The sequence below is a fragment of the Mustela nigripes genome, chromosome 13 (assembly GCF_022355385.1).
Source record: "Mustela nigripes isolate SB6536 chromosome 13, MUSNIG.SB6536, whole genome shotgun sequence".
NCBI classification, from domain to species: Eukaryota; Metazoa; Chordata; class Mammalia; order Carnivora; family Mustelidae; genus Mustela; species Mustela nigripes.
This window is the reverse complement of record NC_081569.1, coordinates 54,595,318-54,612,720: the sequence shown is the minus strand read 5'-3', so window position 1 is coordinate 54,612,720 and position 17,403 is coordinate 54,595,318. Positions and strand designations below refer to the sequence as shown.

The window sequence follows — 17,403 nt, the reverse complement described above, 5'->3', positions numbered from 1 at the left end:
CAGGATGTGATCTATTCTGGAGAATGTTCCATGTGCACTAGAGAAGAATGTGAATTCTGTTGCTTTGGGATGGAATGTTCTGAATGTATCTGTGATATCCATCTGGTGCAGTGTGTCATTTAAGGCCTTTATTTCCTTGCTGATCTTTTGCTTGGATGGTCTGTCCATTTCAGTGAGGGGAGTGTTATAGTCCCCTACTATTATTGTATTATTGTTGATGTATTTCTTTGATTTTGTTATTAATTGGATTATATAGTTGGCTTCTCCCATGTTAGGAGCATAGATATTTAAAATTGTTAGATCTTCTTGTTGGACAGACCCTTTGAGTATGATATAGTGTTCTTCCTCATCTCTTATTATAGTCTTTGGCTTAAAATCTAATTGATCTAATATAAGGATTGCCATCCCAGCTTTCTCTTGATGTCCGTTAGCATGATAAATTGTTTTCCACCCCCTCTCTTTAAATCTGGAGGTGTCTTTGGGTCTAAAATGAGTTTCTTGTAGACAGCATATTGATGGGTTTTATATTTTTATCTATTCTGACACCCTTTGTCTTTGACTGGGGCATTTAGCCCATTTATATTCAAGGTAACCATTAGAGATATGAATTTAATGCCATTGTATTGCCTGTAAGGTGACTGTTACAGTATATTGTCTCTTATCCTTTCTGGTCTACTTCTTTTAGGCTCTCTCTTTGCTTAAAGGACCCCTTTCAATATTACCTGTAGAGCTGGTTTGGTGTTTACAAACTCTTTTACTTTTTGTTTGTCCTGGAAGCTTTTTATCTCTCCTTCTATTTTCAGTGATAACCTAGCTGGATATAGTATTCTTGGCTGCATGTTTTTCTCATTTAGTGCTCTGAATATATCATGCTAGTTCTTTCTGGCCTGCCAGGTCTCTGTGGATAAGTCTTCTGCCAATCTAATATTTTCACCAGTGTATGTTACAGACTTCTTGTCCTGGGCTGCTTTCATGATTTTCTCTCTGTCACTAAGACTTGTAAATTTTACTATTAGGTGACGGGGTATGGACCTATTCTTACTGATTTTGAGGGGGGTTCTCTATGCCTCCTGGATTTTGATGCTTATTCCCTTTGCCATCTTAGGGAAATTCTCTACAGTAATTCTCCCCAATATACCTTCTGCTCCCCTCTCTCTTTCTTCTTCTTCTGGAATCCCAATTATTCTAATATTGTTTCATCTTATGGTATCACTTATCTCTCGAATTCTCCCCTCGTGGTCCAGTAGTTGTTGTCTCTCTTTTGCTCAGCTTCTTTATTCTCCATCATTTGGTCTTCTAAATCACTCATTCTCTCTTCTGCCTTATTTGTCCTAGCAGTAAGAGCCTCCGCTTTTTTTTAAATTTTTTTTTTTTAAGATTTTATTTATCGGAGCGAGAGACAGAAAGGGCATATATGCAGAGGGAAAGGGAGAAGCAGGCTCCCTGCTAAGCAGGGATCCTGATGTGGGGCTCAATCCTAGGACACTGGTATCATGACCTGGGCAGAAGGTAGATGCTTAACAACTGATCCCCCAAGCACCCCAAGAGCCTCCATTTTTTATTGTACCCCATTAATAGCTTTTTTGATTTTAGCTTGGTTAGATATTAGTTCTTTTATTTCTCCAGAAAGGGCTTCTATTTCGCCAGATAAGGTTTCTCTAATATCTCCCATGCCTTTTTCGAGACCAGCTAGTACCCTAAGAATCATCATTCTGAACTCTAGATCTGACATGTTACCAACGTCCCTATTGATTAGGTCCCTAGTCTTCAGTACTGCCTCTTGTTCTTTTTTTTGTGGTGAGTTTTTCCTTCTTGTTATTTTATCCAGATAAGAATATATGAATGACAGAATAAAATACTAAAGAGGTGGCAAAGACCCCAGAAAAAAGTGCAGTAACCAAATCAGAAGAGACCTCAAAGGTCTCTTCTGGGAGAAGAAAGGGGGTAAAAAGTTAAAAAATAAAAAAAAATTAAAAAAAAATATATATATATATATTAATATATATTTTAGACTGATGAAGAGAACAGAGCCACCCACTTGATTTGGGGTGTATTTTGATCTCTTAGAAGAAACTACCTCCCAAAATTTTAAAGAAAGAAAAACTTATGTTTATTAAAAAAAATAAAGATCATCACAATGAAGTAATGGTATATGACTATAAGGATGAAAATTTTAAAAAAGAATTCTAAAAAAGGAGTTGACAAGATAAGTTAGTTGGGAAAAGAAAGAAAAAGAAAGTGGAGAGAATTCGCTGAGGCTGGAGACTAGAACAAACCCTGTGCTAAATTTAGGGTATATTTTGATATATTAGAAGAAGTTGTATGCCAAAATTTTTTAGGAGAAAAACCCCTATGTATATACAAAATATTAAGTTCGATACAATGAAGGATAAAATATGACTATAATAATAAAGGTTCAAAAAGTGTTTTTTTTTTTTAAGAAAGGTATTGTTAAGATAAACTAGTTAATAAACATTAAAAGAGGAAAGAGTAAAAGTTAAAAGATTAGAATAAGAAAAAAATAAAATTAAAAAAATTGAATTAACTTTGCAGAACTAAAAAATCACGGGAGAAAACCATGAATTCCATGCTTGCTTTCTCCTCTGGAATTCTGCTGTTCTCCTTGATCAGTGAGATTGGTCTTGGCTGGACTTCTTGCTGATCTTCTGGGGGAGGGGCCTGTTGTAGTGATTCTCAAGCGTCTTTGCCTGAGGCATAATTGTGCTGCCCTTGCCAGGGTTCGGGCTAAGTAATCAACTCTGGTTCGCTCTCAGAAGCTTTTGTTCCCTGAACGCTTTCCGTAGAGCTCTGAAGGATGGGAATATAAATGGTGGCCTCCCAGTGTCCCGTTCAGAGTTACTGAGAACTCGGAGCCCCACTCCTCAGTGCACCCTCAGAGAAAAGCACTCAATCATTCCCTTCTCCCTGGTCTCCAGCCACGCTCCAAGCTAACTCAGCCTGTGGCCTGTGACTGAGTGCTTCTATCTCTGGCACACAGCCCTGCTTGGAGTCTCCAAACCCAGCAGATACCTGCCACTCTTGGAACAGAGATCTCCCTGGGTCTGCCACTTGTGGGGTCCCTGCTCAAAGAGCAGTGGCCCAACTGTGCCACAGATAACAGTTTAACTGTTACTGCCAGCTCACTCCTCTGCTCTGTCTCTGTAACTGGCTTCCCCACTCTAATACCTGTGAACGCTGCTATACTCAGATACCCCCGATCCTTCTGTGACTCTGCAGGACCCGAGACCACAATGTCCCCATGAGGGCTCCACCCCCGCTTAGCCTCTTGAGTGATGTCCCTCAGTGGAGTAGATTTCTAAAAGTTCTGATTTTGTGCCCTGTTGCTCCACCGCTTGCCGGGAACCGGCCCCTCCCCCCACAGTCTATCTTTCCTTCCCTTTGGATTCACTTCTCCTCAGGTTCTCCCTTTCCAAAAGTGGTCAATTTTCTGTGGCTAGAATTGCTGTTCTTCTTTGCTTCAATCTCCTGTTGGATTTGTAGGTGTTCGGAATGTTTTGATAACTATCTAGCTGAACTTCTGCTACCTGATGTCATCTCAGCCTGCTACTCCTTCACCATCTTGACTCCTCCTTCTGGCAGTCTTTTTATAATGAGAGTATGTTCGTTTAAATAGCAGCTTACATTATTTTTACTAGAGACTAATAGAACTACTTCACTAACTACTTCACTAGGATAACAGCCATGCCAACTTTAATTTAAAAATCCAGTTATTCTTTGGTGGTAGATTATAGAAATTATGCAAAGCTTAAGTAAAGAATTTTCTGATGAAAGGAAGCTAATAATTGATAAGGTATACTCCCTTATAAGAAGACTGACCATAAAGGTGAGGTCAGAAGGTTCATTTGATGGGAAGTTCCTGGAATGGGAAAACCAGTGAAAGGGATATCAGCAAAAAAGAGGACAGATCCTAGCTACAGAATGAGGAAACATCCCTGAAACCCATATCCTGTTATTATTTCTACATTTTTATTGCAGAGCAGACATTAATTTAATTTGATTTAATATAGTAAAGTAATCTGTTCTTGTTATCTGCTCCTACAAGGACCAACTGCCATAATTCTGTCTCAATGCTTCTCTACTTCATGACTCAAGGTGAAAATTTCTGCTTTGCTCTTGTGAACTCATAGAAAATGCCACCCAGCTTTCTTTCCTTCACTTTCCTACTCTTTGGCTTTACAGTGTCATTCACATTACTGCTGATCCTTGAAAAGAGCAGTAGAATTCACACAGATCCATGTTTTAAGTCCCTATGGGCATATAGTCAAGAGTTTAAATATAATGACTTCAGAATTACAGCATGGCTACAAAAATAACCAGAGAAATAAATGTATAACTATTCAAATAAAACTGAAGACTTGTGCCATACTGCCAGCACTGGCAGTAGCAGGCAGCATCAGTGGAGTCACTCTCCTTTTGGGCAATGAGGACTTTGGACTAGGGAGAGGCTATAAGCAAGGAAACCTATGAAATTCAGAGTGAAGAAGATGGAACATAGTAATAAAGCCTCAACACAGGAACAGGAAGATTCTCTGACACAGTCAGTGAGAGTGTTCCCTGAGTCCAGCCATACATGGACCAAATGGGAAATGATTTTACTCTCAGTCTTGGGATTATTTAAGTAATATAACTTCTTTTTAATGCAAATAACAGGATGTTTGTTGTTTCTTTGCTTGCCTGTTTTTTTAATTTCAGGTTTAATTAGATAACATGATAAGCTATCCCAACCTTTCTTGGTGTTAGACCTTCCTAAGACTTGTCTACAGCCTTGGAACTTGCATTAGTTCTCAGTACCTTTGGAACTTCACTAATAATAACCTCAAGCATAATGACCATGTCTGTGACTCCCCTTTGTTCACAGGCCAAAGGAAAGGCCTTACATTGCTTTCTATGTGTCTCCTAGAAATGCTTTAAACACACCCTATTTCCCCCCATTCACATATAGGTCAAAGGGCAAAGGGGAAGCACAGTTCCACTGCATACAGTCTCATTTACTACTATATGACTAGGTACCTTTTCTCCTTAGTCTTCTTTGAATCTAAAGCTAATGTCATTCCTAAAATTTATGGTAATCTCTACATTTTCTCGTTATATGTAAAATGTTGGCCTTTACATCTTTATATAGGGATTTTGGGATTACTAAAACTCCTGTGCTTTTATGATAACATTTTTCAGATGGCTTTAAACACATTTTAAGTTGAAATACAAAGTTATTTTCCTGTAGCTTGTGATCCTTTTTTGGAATTAAAGTTTCTTGCATGGATTTTTTTTTAGGAAAAAATAATATTAGTTAAATGAGTGTTTTTGCTGCCTAATTTTGAGTTTTCTTTTTTGTTGTGTTATTCTCTTACTTTCAGCTTTCTAAGAAGTATGGAGTCCATGTTTGTGGAGAAGGAGGAGAGTATGAAACATTCACTTTGGATTGCCCTCTATTTAAGAAGAAAATAATTGTGTAAGATATCATTTCAGCATTTCTTCCCTTTCTTTAAATTTAAGTGATGAAAACAACTTAACATTAAGCTTGAGGCAACTTTTGTTGAGAGAAATAGAACGTGTCCTCCAAGTTCACAAACACTCAATTTGTTTAATACCAGTGAAGTCGTCTGAATACCTAAATCAATACCTGACAAGACGAGGCCTTCATAGAAGGCTATAAACTTTTTAGATATTGCACTTTCGTTTACCTGCTGATTATGCCCTGCAGTAAAACTGGTACCTACACACTGACACTTTTATCCTTTCATGAAGTGTGAATTGCCTGTATTATTTATCTTTCATTACAGCTACATTTGATAAACTGCCACATCAGTAGCCTGTGGGTTCCATTAACTCCATCCTCTTTTTCCCCTTTCTTGGCTTTTACAACTTGGAATAGTAATGCTAAACATTTCTCTTTTATTATTTGGGGTTATTTTTACATATAAACTTTGTTTTTGAGTGAATTCGGTTTTTGGCAAGCACTGTGATTTCTTTGCTATAGATTGTTAAAATTAGTGTAGTGAAAAACAAGAACTTCCTTTTTTTTTTTTTTTTGCAGTCTGTTAACGTTGTAATCTATACTCTAATTTGTGTTCCTCTTCTCCTATGCTAAGAGAGCACTTGATCTGCTTTTTCTAAGCTCTTATTCTTGGGAAGGATTGGCAGAATTATGCTCGACTTCAGGAACCACATCTGATGAAAGACTGGCATCCTATTTCAAGTGGACAGCTTCAACATGTTCACCACTAAGGGGTTATTTCTTTTTACATATTAATAATGAGTGAAGGAGTGATCTAAGAATATTAAATGGAATGCCTGGGTGGCTCAGTCGTTTAGTGTCTGTCTTAAGCTCAGGTCTTGATCACAGGATCCTGGGATTGAGTCCTGCATCAGGCTCCTTGCTCGGCTAGGAGCCTGCTTCTCCCTCTGCCCTCCCCCTGTTTGTGTTCTCTTGCTCTCTCATTCTCTCCCTGACAAATAAAATCTTAAAAAAAAAAAAAAAAAACAGAGAGAGAGAGAGAGAGAGAGAGAAATAAAATTAAGACAACTCTATGTGAATTTTCTAAAAAATATGTTTATCGGGGCACCTGGGTGGCTAAGTGGGTTAAAGCCTCTGCCTTCGGCTCAGGTCATGGTCCCAGAATCCTGGGATTGAGCCCCACATTGGGCTCTCTGCTCTGTGGGGAGCCTGCTTCCTCCTCTCTCTCTGCCTGCTTGTGATCTCTGTCAAATAAATAAACTAAAAAAATTTTTTTTTAAATACGTTTATCTAGTGAAACACGGCCAAGACATTTTCATTATCATATATGTAATATTCATCCACTCTTACTTCTTTCATGTTTTTCTAACTTCTTTTCCATTAATAATCATTGACAGAATTTATTTCACAAATATTTATCAAGTACCTATTATGTCTAAAACATTCTATTGGGCACTGTTGATGTTCAAAGATAGCTCCTGCCTTCAGAGGTTGAATGGAAGACACGTCTATGTACAATTAAGATACAAGATGATAAGGGATAAAAGTTATAAGTTCATGTGTAGGAGACCGTTCTTCTGGCTACTGTGATCACAAAATAATTCATGAATGAAATGTACATTAAGTCTTACTTCCATAAGAAAATACCGTTCTATTATTCAAGAAGAGTATTTGAATGCGCAGGTGAAATATAGTATAATGGGGGAACTTACAGTATATTTACTTATTAATATGAGACTAAATTTGTAAAAAAAAAAAAAAAAAAAAAAGACATGCTAAGGAGAAAATGCCAGAGAATACAATTTTTCCCATTTATTTGACAACTTGAGGTTCTAAAAGTCTTTAGAACCTAGAATTATAAGAGACGTACTATATAAGCAGAAGGTCCGTTTATTATAGTGCTTTAGACCTGAAAACTGAAACTTTTGTAGACTTCATTTGTAGGCAAGGGAACCTAAGCCTGGCCAAGACAATGCCATGGGAGAAATCAGTCATGCTATTTTTAGAGATGGATGTCAGGGGAGGTATATTTAAACTCTTAGTGCTGAAATGTTTAGTTCAATTGAATAATCATTTATTGAGGTGAATTATTTGGGTGGAACTCTGCAAGCTACTGCTCTGCTCTGTAGAAGTTTTTTCCATAACAGGAGAGACAGGTGCATCAACTATGTAAGTGCTAATATATACAGGTATGTATCTTGAGAGCACAGAGGAAGCACTGTCTTTTCATTCCTGCTCATTTATCAGTTCATCACTCATCTAATTCTGATGCTTAAACATATTCTGTGCTTCTTTCTTCATAGGCTATGCCTCACCTTATCTTCATAACTTTTTTATTTGATGCCTTTTCTCTAGCTTGCCTTCCCATTTTTCTCCTCTTTGCTAAATCCTTCCTTTTTTTTTTTTAAATTGAAATATAGTTGACACACGATGCTACATTATGTTACTTTCAGGTGTACAACCTAGCAATTCAACAAGTCTATAAGTTCTGCTCTGCCCATCACAAGTATGGCCACCATCTGTCACCATACAGCACTACTACTAGTAGTGACTATCTTTCCTATGCTGTAAAAGTCCTTCCATTTTTAAAAGCTTCTGTTGCCATCCCTTCTAGTGCTTGTTCTCATTCCTAAACTCTTAGAACACATAGTTGTCACTCATAAGTGTTTGTTAAATATTGTTGAATTAATCAGTCATTTATTGTTTTTAAAAATCTATCCCATTTCCACTTACTTCTATGTGTTCCTTTTTAGGTTGTAATTGGAGGTGATAGGTTGGAACATATCCTAGTTTGTGGAAAAAGCATGTCACCTATTATATATAAAATCTTTCCTCCTCTTTAAAATAGAAAATGTCATCATCATACCTACCTGATAAGCACTAAATGTGATACTGGGAGTGAATACACATTGCACATTCTAAAACTGTATGTAAATGAAAGTTACTTTATTTTTTTTTATTAAAAGATTTTATTTATTTATTTGACAAAGAGGGATCACAAGTAGGCAGAGAGGCAGGCAGAGAGAGAGGTCTCCCTATTGAGCAGAGAGCCTGATGTGGGACTCGATCCCAGGACCCTGAGATCATGACCCAAGCTGAAGGCAGCAGCTTAACCCACTGAGCTACCCAGGCACCCCTGAAAGTTACTTTATTTAGAGATGATACAACTAAAAGATAAGTTCTTATAACTGTCTGTTAAAAACTGACTATTAATAATACTGGATCTGGTAACTTTGAATTCATTCTTGGACAAATTAAAATTTCTCCTGTTTTGTAGTCTGCCACAATTCATAAAGCTAATTGATTGTTAGGAATCCCATTTCAAATGTCTGATTCAAATTGTTTTGATGAAAAAGAGATCATCTCTAAGGGGAGAAAAATTAAACTTTTACCTGCAAAATGACTTGATTATTATTAGGGCTTTTTTTTTTTCCTTCAAAAACACAGATTGAATCGAAGTAATTTAGAGAAATTGGGGTGGTTCTAGAAGTTTACTATAAGATACATTTTGTCCCAATTAACATTTTTTAAAATCTTGTAGGAAAGACTGATGTAGCAGTCTTTGTCTGGAAGTAATTTAAAAATTTTCTCACTAGAGCATTTTACAATTCACTTTTCATGTCAATTAATATGTGATTACTCACTTTTAGATAGAGATTTTTAGTTCAGAGAGTGAAGGGTTTTTTCTGAGAGGCCTTGAGGAAAACAATTACAGCTTAACCTTTATGAAAGGAAGATAATAGTGGGGCAATTGAAGGTCCTCAAATAAAGAGCCTACTTTTTTATTACTTCTTACTTTAAAATACATGTGTGTATTTATCAGACATAAGAACAGAACTCTCAATGTTGTATTAATGAAAGTGATTTTCTTCTATTAATGAACATATTTTCAAAATGTCAGTATTCAGTACATCCCCATCTTTCATTTGCTTTATTAATATTCCTATACTAATAAAGTTGCTACACATGGGATGGATGAAGGGAGGGGGGAAGGAAGGAAGTACTAAATTCTGTGGTTAAAACACTTTGTACTCATTTTTCCCACCTACTCCTATTTTCTCCCCACTCAAGGCATAATTCAGCACAGGGCATCACAATGTGGCATTCAGTGGGGATGAATCAAGTACTTACCTACCTTCTGACATCTATCCTGTATTATGTGGGATTTATTTAAACTTACGAACTATTTTCCTTATATTTAAATGTTTAGACCTATTAAGTGTTATCTTTTTTATGCTAGAAGATAGCATATGGTACATTGGTGTGTGTGCATGTATATATATGTACATGTATACATGCAGTGTACACATATGAGAAAGTATCTATTCATGAGATGATAGGTAATTTTAAAAATCAATGTGGGTTTATGAGAATTCAGTAGTGTGTAATGTGAAGATACTTAACAAAATTTCAACTATAATCATTTATTCAACAAAAGTCTGATGAAATACCAGACAGTGTACTCTGTACTGAGCCAAGAGGGGTGGGGTGGGGGAAGTCACACAAAGGTGATCAAAACTTCGTCCCTCTCTAAGAAGAAAGATAAGCATACAAACACATAGTCGTAATGTAGTGGATGTGCAATGAAAGGCCTGTGAACACATTACAAAAGCACATAAAAGAAGACAAGTAAGGACTATTGGAAAATGTCAAGGAAGGCTTCACAGAAATGTTACTGAAGATGTCTATGAGGACAAGTGTGAGTCCACAGGGAATATCTGTATATGTTATTCTCTCAGAGGAATGATAGAAACAAAGACCATGGCTGTCTGAAGAGACAATGTCAGGTTTTTTTGTTCTGAAGTGAGGGTATAGGGCCTGACCTCACACCATGGGAGCCTGGCCTGACTCAGCTGTCCTTTTGAAGTTGTACCTAGGGGTAAGCCTAATGGAACAGTGAAAGGAAACATGGGTTAGCCTCTGAGGCTACCAAGAAGCCAAGGTTGTATAAGAGGTAGTGCCCAGACTGACTATTTGTATTAACAGGGAAAGGGGAGGAGAACACCAACTGGAAAGCATTTTTGCTGTGGCACAATTGGTCTTAATTTTCTGGGTCACTCTAAGGACATTTCAGCAGTTCCTACTCTAGGTTTCAGAGAAATCCATGAAGTAGAAACCAAAGATCCTTGAAAGCTGAGTTTCAGTTGAGTGTCTGAAAGGGAGAAGAAGAGCAATAGTGGCATTATTCTGTTTGAAACTAAAAACTGTTCATTTGAGATCTAGTCTCTTCCAGTTGTTTGACTTTGTATAAGTGAATGAAATGATGTTAGTCAACTAAAGATTACGGGTTTAATAGAATCCGTAAAAATCATATTCTTCTTTATTTAGTGCTTAGAATATTCTGTATTTTCTCTGGATAACCATCTTTATTCAGAATGCAGTAATTACATTAATTAAATGAGCTATTTGCTGTCAACCTTCTGTTTCTAGTGCAGATAACTGGCATGAGAAGGGAGGGCCCAAAACCCTTTCTACTGACATAGCTTAGGTTCTGGGTTAATTACAGTTTTGGTCCACTCCATTGTCAAGAATATCAAAACCAAGCTGCCTAGATTAGGCATAATTGAGGTTCAGAGTCAGTTTCCAAGGTTGAGATCAGGAACAGGGAGATTGAAATTTAATGTAAGAGTAAGGTTGTGCATAGGAATTGGAATCTGCATCTGATCGATGATCTAAGATAGGACCAGAATAACGAGCAGTTTTGGGATAAGTAGGAAAAACAAGATTAGGGCTAACAAGCCAGAGGGGCAGGTGTGAGAAAGCAAGCCGGCCTCTTTACTTTCTCTTTCTCCTCCTCATTATCCCAGAGACATCTTTTGGTTGATGTACCTGTGAAAGCAGGTTATATCTTTCTGCCAGGATCCTGACTGTTTAATAATTCTGTTTCTTTTATAACATAAGTTGCTTTCCTTGTAATGTCACTGAAGCCCTTTTTAATGTTATTTTTTCGTAAGCATTAACAAGAGGCATATTTGATATTAAAGGTTCATGAATAGTAGCTGACTCTTTTAATCATCATATTTTTTTTTCTCTATCTCTGATCTTTCAAAGGGAAAAGTAAACAGATTTTGTCCATGAAAATTTAATATTCTGGAGCCAAGTATTTTGAGGTTCCTTTTATTGCCACTAAATAACTTTACATTATAAAAGTTGACTCAAAAATATCTTACATTAGTGACAAAGTCAAATAAAGTTAACAATTTGTTTTGCTATCCTACAAAGGTTAAAATGCTAACAATGTATTAATATAAATAATGGAACTAGTTCCCAAGGCATTAAAGAGATACGGGGAAATTCTGTTTTTAAAATTTAGTTGAAATGCAAAACACTATTGCTTTCTTAATAAACAACAATAAAAAATAATTAGTTATTAGAACTTCACACATAATCTTAGTTATTCATATGCGCTTTACAGGGTATCTTTGATAAAAGTTCAGTTAATTTACATGTATCCATATGGTGCCAGCAAGCAGTTCATACCATTTTACCTGAATGTGGTAATTACTATGTCAGACAATCAATTTTAATAGCAATGATATTGCAGTGTGAAGAGTTCACCTAGAGCTTAAAACCGTCACCAGTACTGCTTTTGTGAAGGATAATTGAGATTTTGTGTGAAACACTGAATGAATTACCTCTTGAAAATGAAAGGAATAATGAAGATAAAGTGCTATTGTTTAATGGTTAGCCCCTACCAAGCAAATTTGTGAAAATGAAATTGAATAGGAATTTTAAGTCTCAAAACTGTTCAGAGAGCTTTGAGTGAACCTGAAAGTTGAACTATGTCATTATAAAGACAAAAGCGTCTTTACTTTTTCTTGTAAATTTAGCATCCTCGATCCTTTTCCCAATAAAATATTGGATTCTTAAAAATAGATGTTAATCACTACATATTGTTTACCAGTGGAAATAAATACAAAAGTAGGATTTTGGGTCTCTTCTATTCACTAGCAGAGAACAATTTGCCACAATTTACATAGTAAATAAACACATTATAAAATTTTTATGTTTTAGGGATTCATCAGAAGTGGTCACACATTCAGCTGATGCATTTGCACCTGTTGCTTATCTACGCTTTTTGGAATTGCACTTGGAGGACAAGGCAAGTAAATAAGATTCACTTTCCCAGTGATTTCAAGAGAAAATTGGGATATATGCATTGGCTCTGTATCTATAATGCTATAACAACAGATAAAAGGTTAAAAAAAAAAGTCATTTTATCATTAATGATTTTTTTCCAGATCCTCAGTCAGTAACTAAAAATTTTGCAAATTTTTATGGTTTTGAGAACTCTATATGATGCCTAAGAAATTACATTTCTGAAGGGCTTGCAACTCACTTAAAAAGGGAATCATATATACATTAACCAATGAGAAGATAGGACAGTATACAACCAAATATTAGATCACCTGGTAAAATAAGAATTGCTTCATTGTACATAAGCATGAGGGGAAAGGTTTGAGAATGAATTGGAGTTTCATTATACAAAGTTTAGGAGTGGAAGAAAAGAAAAAATAAAAGCTTTTCCAAAAATACCCAAGAAAACAGAAGTACAAATGAAAGATGGAAAGTGAAGCAAAAGTGATAAAGAGTTTTATTTTAAATACGTTGATTGTCAAGGTATAGCAGAATGTCAGTTTAAGGATGTCTTGTGGAATAGGTAGAGATCTGGATTAGACCCTTTGATTAAAGGGTCTTCTCCTTACTGGGTGTTATAAGTGATGAAACACTGAATTCTACTGAAACCGATATTGCACTGTATGTTAACTAACTAGAATTAAATTAAAAAAATTTTAAAGTCCGCCACTTGAAATATAAAGGATTGGAAGAAGTTTTCTGCATCTTTAGTGTTCTATCGCCAAGTCTTGAGGCTATTTATGATAGAGAATCTGAAGAATCAAGAGAGTTTAATGAAGATTGGCAAAGGAAGGAAAAGAATGGTAACCAGAAATTAGGATGAAAGAGTTTCTCTAGGAAGAGTATAATTATCAGTGTCTAGCAAAATTAAGATAGAAAGTAAGTCAAAAGCTGGTAATCCTTGAGAAAGTAAAGCTGTACTATTCAAACATCCTTCATATCCAGGGAAAGGAACCTCTTACTTTCTCGGTCTCTGCCGCTATTGCTGCCATGTGCACACACACAAAATATAAACTGTTGAATTTTTTGTTTTGTTTTTTGGGGAGTTTTTTTGAGGAAACTTATTTTGTTTAGACATATCAGCCATTATATGTGCAGCTATACCTAAATAGCTCATTGTTCACCTTGTTGTTTTAGTATTTCATTTGTTCACAGTCCATTTGCCCTCTCAAAGAAAAGAATGTTATTTCTTTAAGGTGGAATATTCACTGACACTAAATAAATATGGTGCATTTTCTTTCTTCTTCTTTTTTTTTCTTTTTTTAGGTGTCCACAGTACCTGACAACTACAGAACATCTAATTATATACATAATTCTTGAAGAACATTTTGAACATTGTTTACTAAGCTGCCAATTCTATATGAAAAAAACTACATAACATTTCCTCAACTATTATATCGAGCTCATTCTCTGCATTTTTTATTAGAAATATGTATCTTTATCAGAAGAAGTTAATAGGAACATTGATGATTGGGGAAATGTGAAAGTCTCATTCATTATTATTATTTTTTTTTATAAACATATATTTTTATCCCCAGGGGTACAGGTCTGTGAATCACCAGGTTTACACACTTCACAGCACTCACCAAATCACATACCCTCCCCAATGTCCATAATCCCACCCCCTTCTCCCAAACCCCCTCCCCCCGGCAACCCTCAGTTTGTTTTGTGAGATTAAGAGTCACTTATGGTTTGTCTCAAAATGGATGAAGGACCTCAATGTACGAAAGGAATCCATCAAAATCCTTGAGGAGAACACGGGCAGCAACCTCTTCGACCTCTGCCGCAGCAACATCTTCCTAGGAACAACGCAAAAGGCAAGGGAAGCAAGGGAAAAAATGAACTACTGGGATTTCATCAAGATCAAAAGCTTTTGCACAGCAAAGGAAACAGTTAACAAAACCAAAAGACAACTGACAGAATGGGAGAAGATATTTGCAAACGACATATCAGATAAAGGACTAGTGACCAGAATCTATAAAGCGCTTAGCAAACTCAACACCCAAAGAACAAATAATCCAATCAAGAAATGGGCAGAAGACATGAACAGACATTTCTGCAAAGAAGACATCCAGATGGCGAACAGACACATGAAAAAGTGCTCCATATCACTCGGCATCAGGGAAATACAAATCAAAACCACAATGAGATATCACCTCACACCAGTCAGAATGGCTAAAATCAACAAGTCAGGAAATGACAGATGCTGGCAAGGATGCGGAGAAAGGGGAACCCTCCTACACTGTTGGTGGGAATGCAAGCTGGTGCAGCCACTCTGGAAAACAGCATGGAGGTTCCTCAAAATGTTGAAAATAGAACTGCCCTATGACCCAGCAATTGCACTATTGGGTATTTACCCTAAAGATACAAACGTAGTGATCCAAAGGGGCACGTGCACCCGAATGTTTATAGCAGCAATGTCCACAATAGCCAAACTATGGAAAGAACCTAGATGTCCATCAACAGATGAATGGATCAAGAAGATGTGGTATATATACACAATGGAATACTATGCAGCCATCAAAAGAAATGAAATCTTGCCATTTGCAACAACATGGATGGAACTAGAGCGTAACATGCTTAGCGAAATAAGTCAAGCAGAGAAAGACAACTATCATATGATCTCCCTGATATGAGGAAGTGGTGATGCAACATGGAGGCTTAAGTGGGTAGAAGAATAAATGAAACAAGATGGGATTGGGAGGGAGACAAACCATAAGTGACTCTTAATCTCATTCATTATTATTGGTGACTTCCTCAGGATTCACTTTCTCTGACTTTAGTTACCATGTCCTATCCATGACCTGTACATAATATGTGGTCTTTTTTCCCCTTTTACTTCATCTCCAACTCTCATTTCTGTAACATTTATTTTCCTTCATCCCATTGTTTTATTTTTCTCCTTTTCTCTTTCCTGCTCTCATTTCTGCCAGTTGTCTAATGATGCAGAGCATTTGAAAATCAGAATGAAAAGGCAGTTTACTTAGCCAGTCAAGTTTATTCTACTGTATATTACTGGCATGACTTGTCATTTTTTGTTTCGATACAGTATTCATTTTATCAACAGTATTGGACAATCAGGAAGAGTATCATTAGGTCTGAGTATTTTATAACAATGAATAATGCAATTTTTATATCCAATGGGAAGAAGTCTTTTCAACAAACGGTGTTTGGGAAACTGGATAGCAACATGCAAACAAATGCAACTGGACCACTTTCTTACACCATTCACAAAAATAAATTCATAGGGGAAGGGAGGGAAAAAAATGAAACAAGATGAAACCAGAGAGGGAGACAAACCATAAGAGACTTCATCTCGGGAAACAAACTGAGGGTTGCTGGAGGGAAGAGGAGTGGGAGGGATGGGGTAGCTGGCTGATGGACATTGGGGAGGGTATGTGCTATGGTGAGGAAAAAAAAAATAAAAAGAAAATTAATTAAAAAAAGATTGAAGACCTAAATGTGGGACCTGAAACCACAGAAATTCTAGATGAAAACAAGGGCAATAACCTCTTTGACATCAGACATGGCAACTTCTTTCTAGGTAAAAGCTCCTAAGGCAAGGGAAATAAAAGCAAAAATAAACTACTGGTACTTCATCAAAATAAAAAGCTTCTACACAGCAAATGGAACAATCAACAAAACTAAAAGACAACCTAAGAATAGGAGAAGATATTTGCAAATGACATATCTGATAAAGGGTTAGTGTCTGAAATACATAAAGAACTTAGAAAATTCAATACCCAGAAAACAAATAATCCAGTTAAAAAATGGGCAGAAGACATCTCTACATCTTCTTTCTCCAAAGAAGATGTAGAGATGGCCAACAGACATATGAAAAAATGCTAAACATCACTCATAAGCAGGGAAATGCAAATCAAAACTACAATGAGATATCATCTCATACCTGTCAGAATGACTGAAATAGCAGGTGTTGGTGAGGATGTGGAGAAAGGGGAACTTTCAATGTTGCAATGTTGGTGGGAATGCAAGCTAGTGCAGCCACTCTAGAAAACAGTGTGGAGGTTCCCCAAAAAGTTAAAAATAGAACTGCCCTATAATCTAGCAAGCGCCATTGGATATTTACCCAAAGAATACAAAAATACTAATTCAACGGGATACATGCACCCCTGTGTTTATAGGAGCATTACTTACAATAGCCAACTTATAAAAAAAAAAAACCCACAATATTTTGGTATTATCTGTGCTGACTTTAGACAACTTTATTTTGAATAGACTTAATTTTTTACAACAATTTTGGATCCACGGAAAAATTGAGCAGAAGGAACAGAGAGTTCCCATATGCCCCCAGCCCTCACACATGCATAGCCTTCCCTGCTGTCAACATCTGGTGTCAGAGTAGTACATTTATTACAATCAATGAACCCACAAACAATGAATGACACATCTTTATCACTCAAAGTACATAGTTTACATTATGGTTTACTCTTAGTATTGCATACTCTATGGGTTTGAACAAATGTATAGTGACATATATCCACCATTATGGCATCATACAAAATAGTTTCACTGCCCTGGAAATTGTCAGTGCTCTGCCTGTTCATCCTTTCTTTTCCCTCTTACCCCTGGTAACCAATGACCTTGTTACTGTCTCTATAGTTTTACCTTTTCCAGAGTGTCATATAATTGCAGTCGGGTAATGTGTAGCCATGCTTTTTTCACACTGGCTTTTTTCACCTAGAAGATATGCATTCAACTTTCTCCATGTCTTTTCACGAGTTTTAAGTGTTGAGAATTGCATTGTCTGGATATACCACAGTTTACTTCTC

The 17,403-nt window shown here is 36.5% G+C and overlaps 1 protein-coding gene across 1 annotated transcript in view; it reads left to right on the top strand.

Annotated features, from left to right (window-relative positions):
• Nucleotides 1-14,729, top strand: part of DPH6 (diphthamine biosynthesis 6) — a 175,049-nt gene extending 160,320 nt beyond the window's left edge. Inside the window, exons 7-9 of the mRNA XM_059371166.1 lie at nt 5,376-5,470; nt 12,491-12,578; nt 13,880-14,729. Of these exons, the coding sequence (XP_059227149.1) occupies nt 5,376-5,470; nt 12,491-12,578; nt 13,880-13,933 (237 nt within the window). The 3' untranslated portion in view covers nt 13,934-14,729. The remainder of the gene's footprint in view (nt 1-5,375; nt 5,471-12,490; nt 12,579-13,879) is intronic.
• The last annotated feature ends 2,674 nt before the right edge of the window (nt 14,730-17,403 follow it).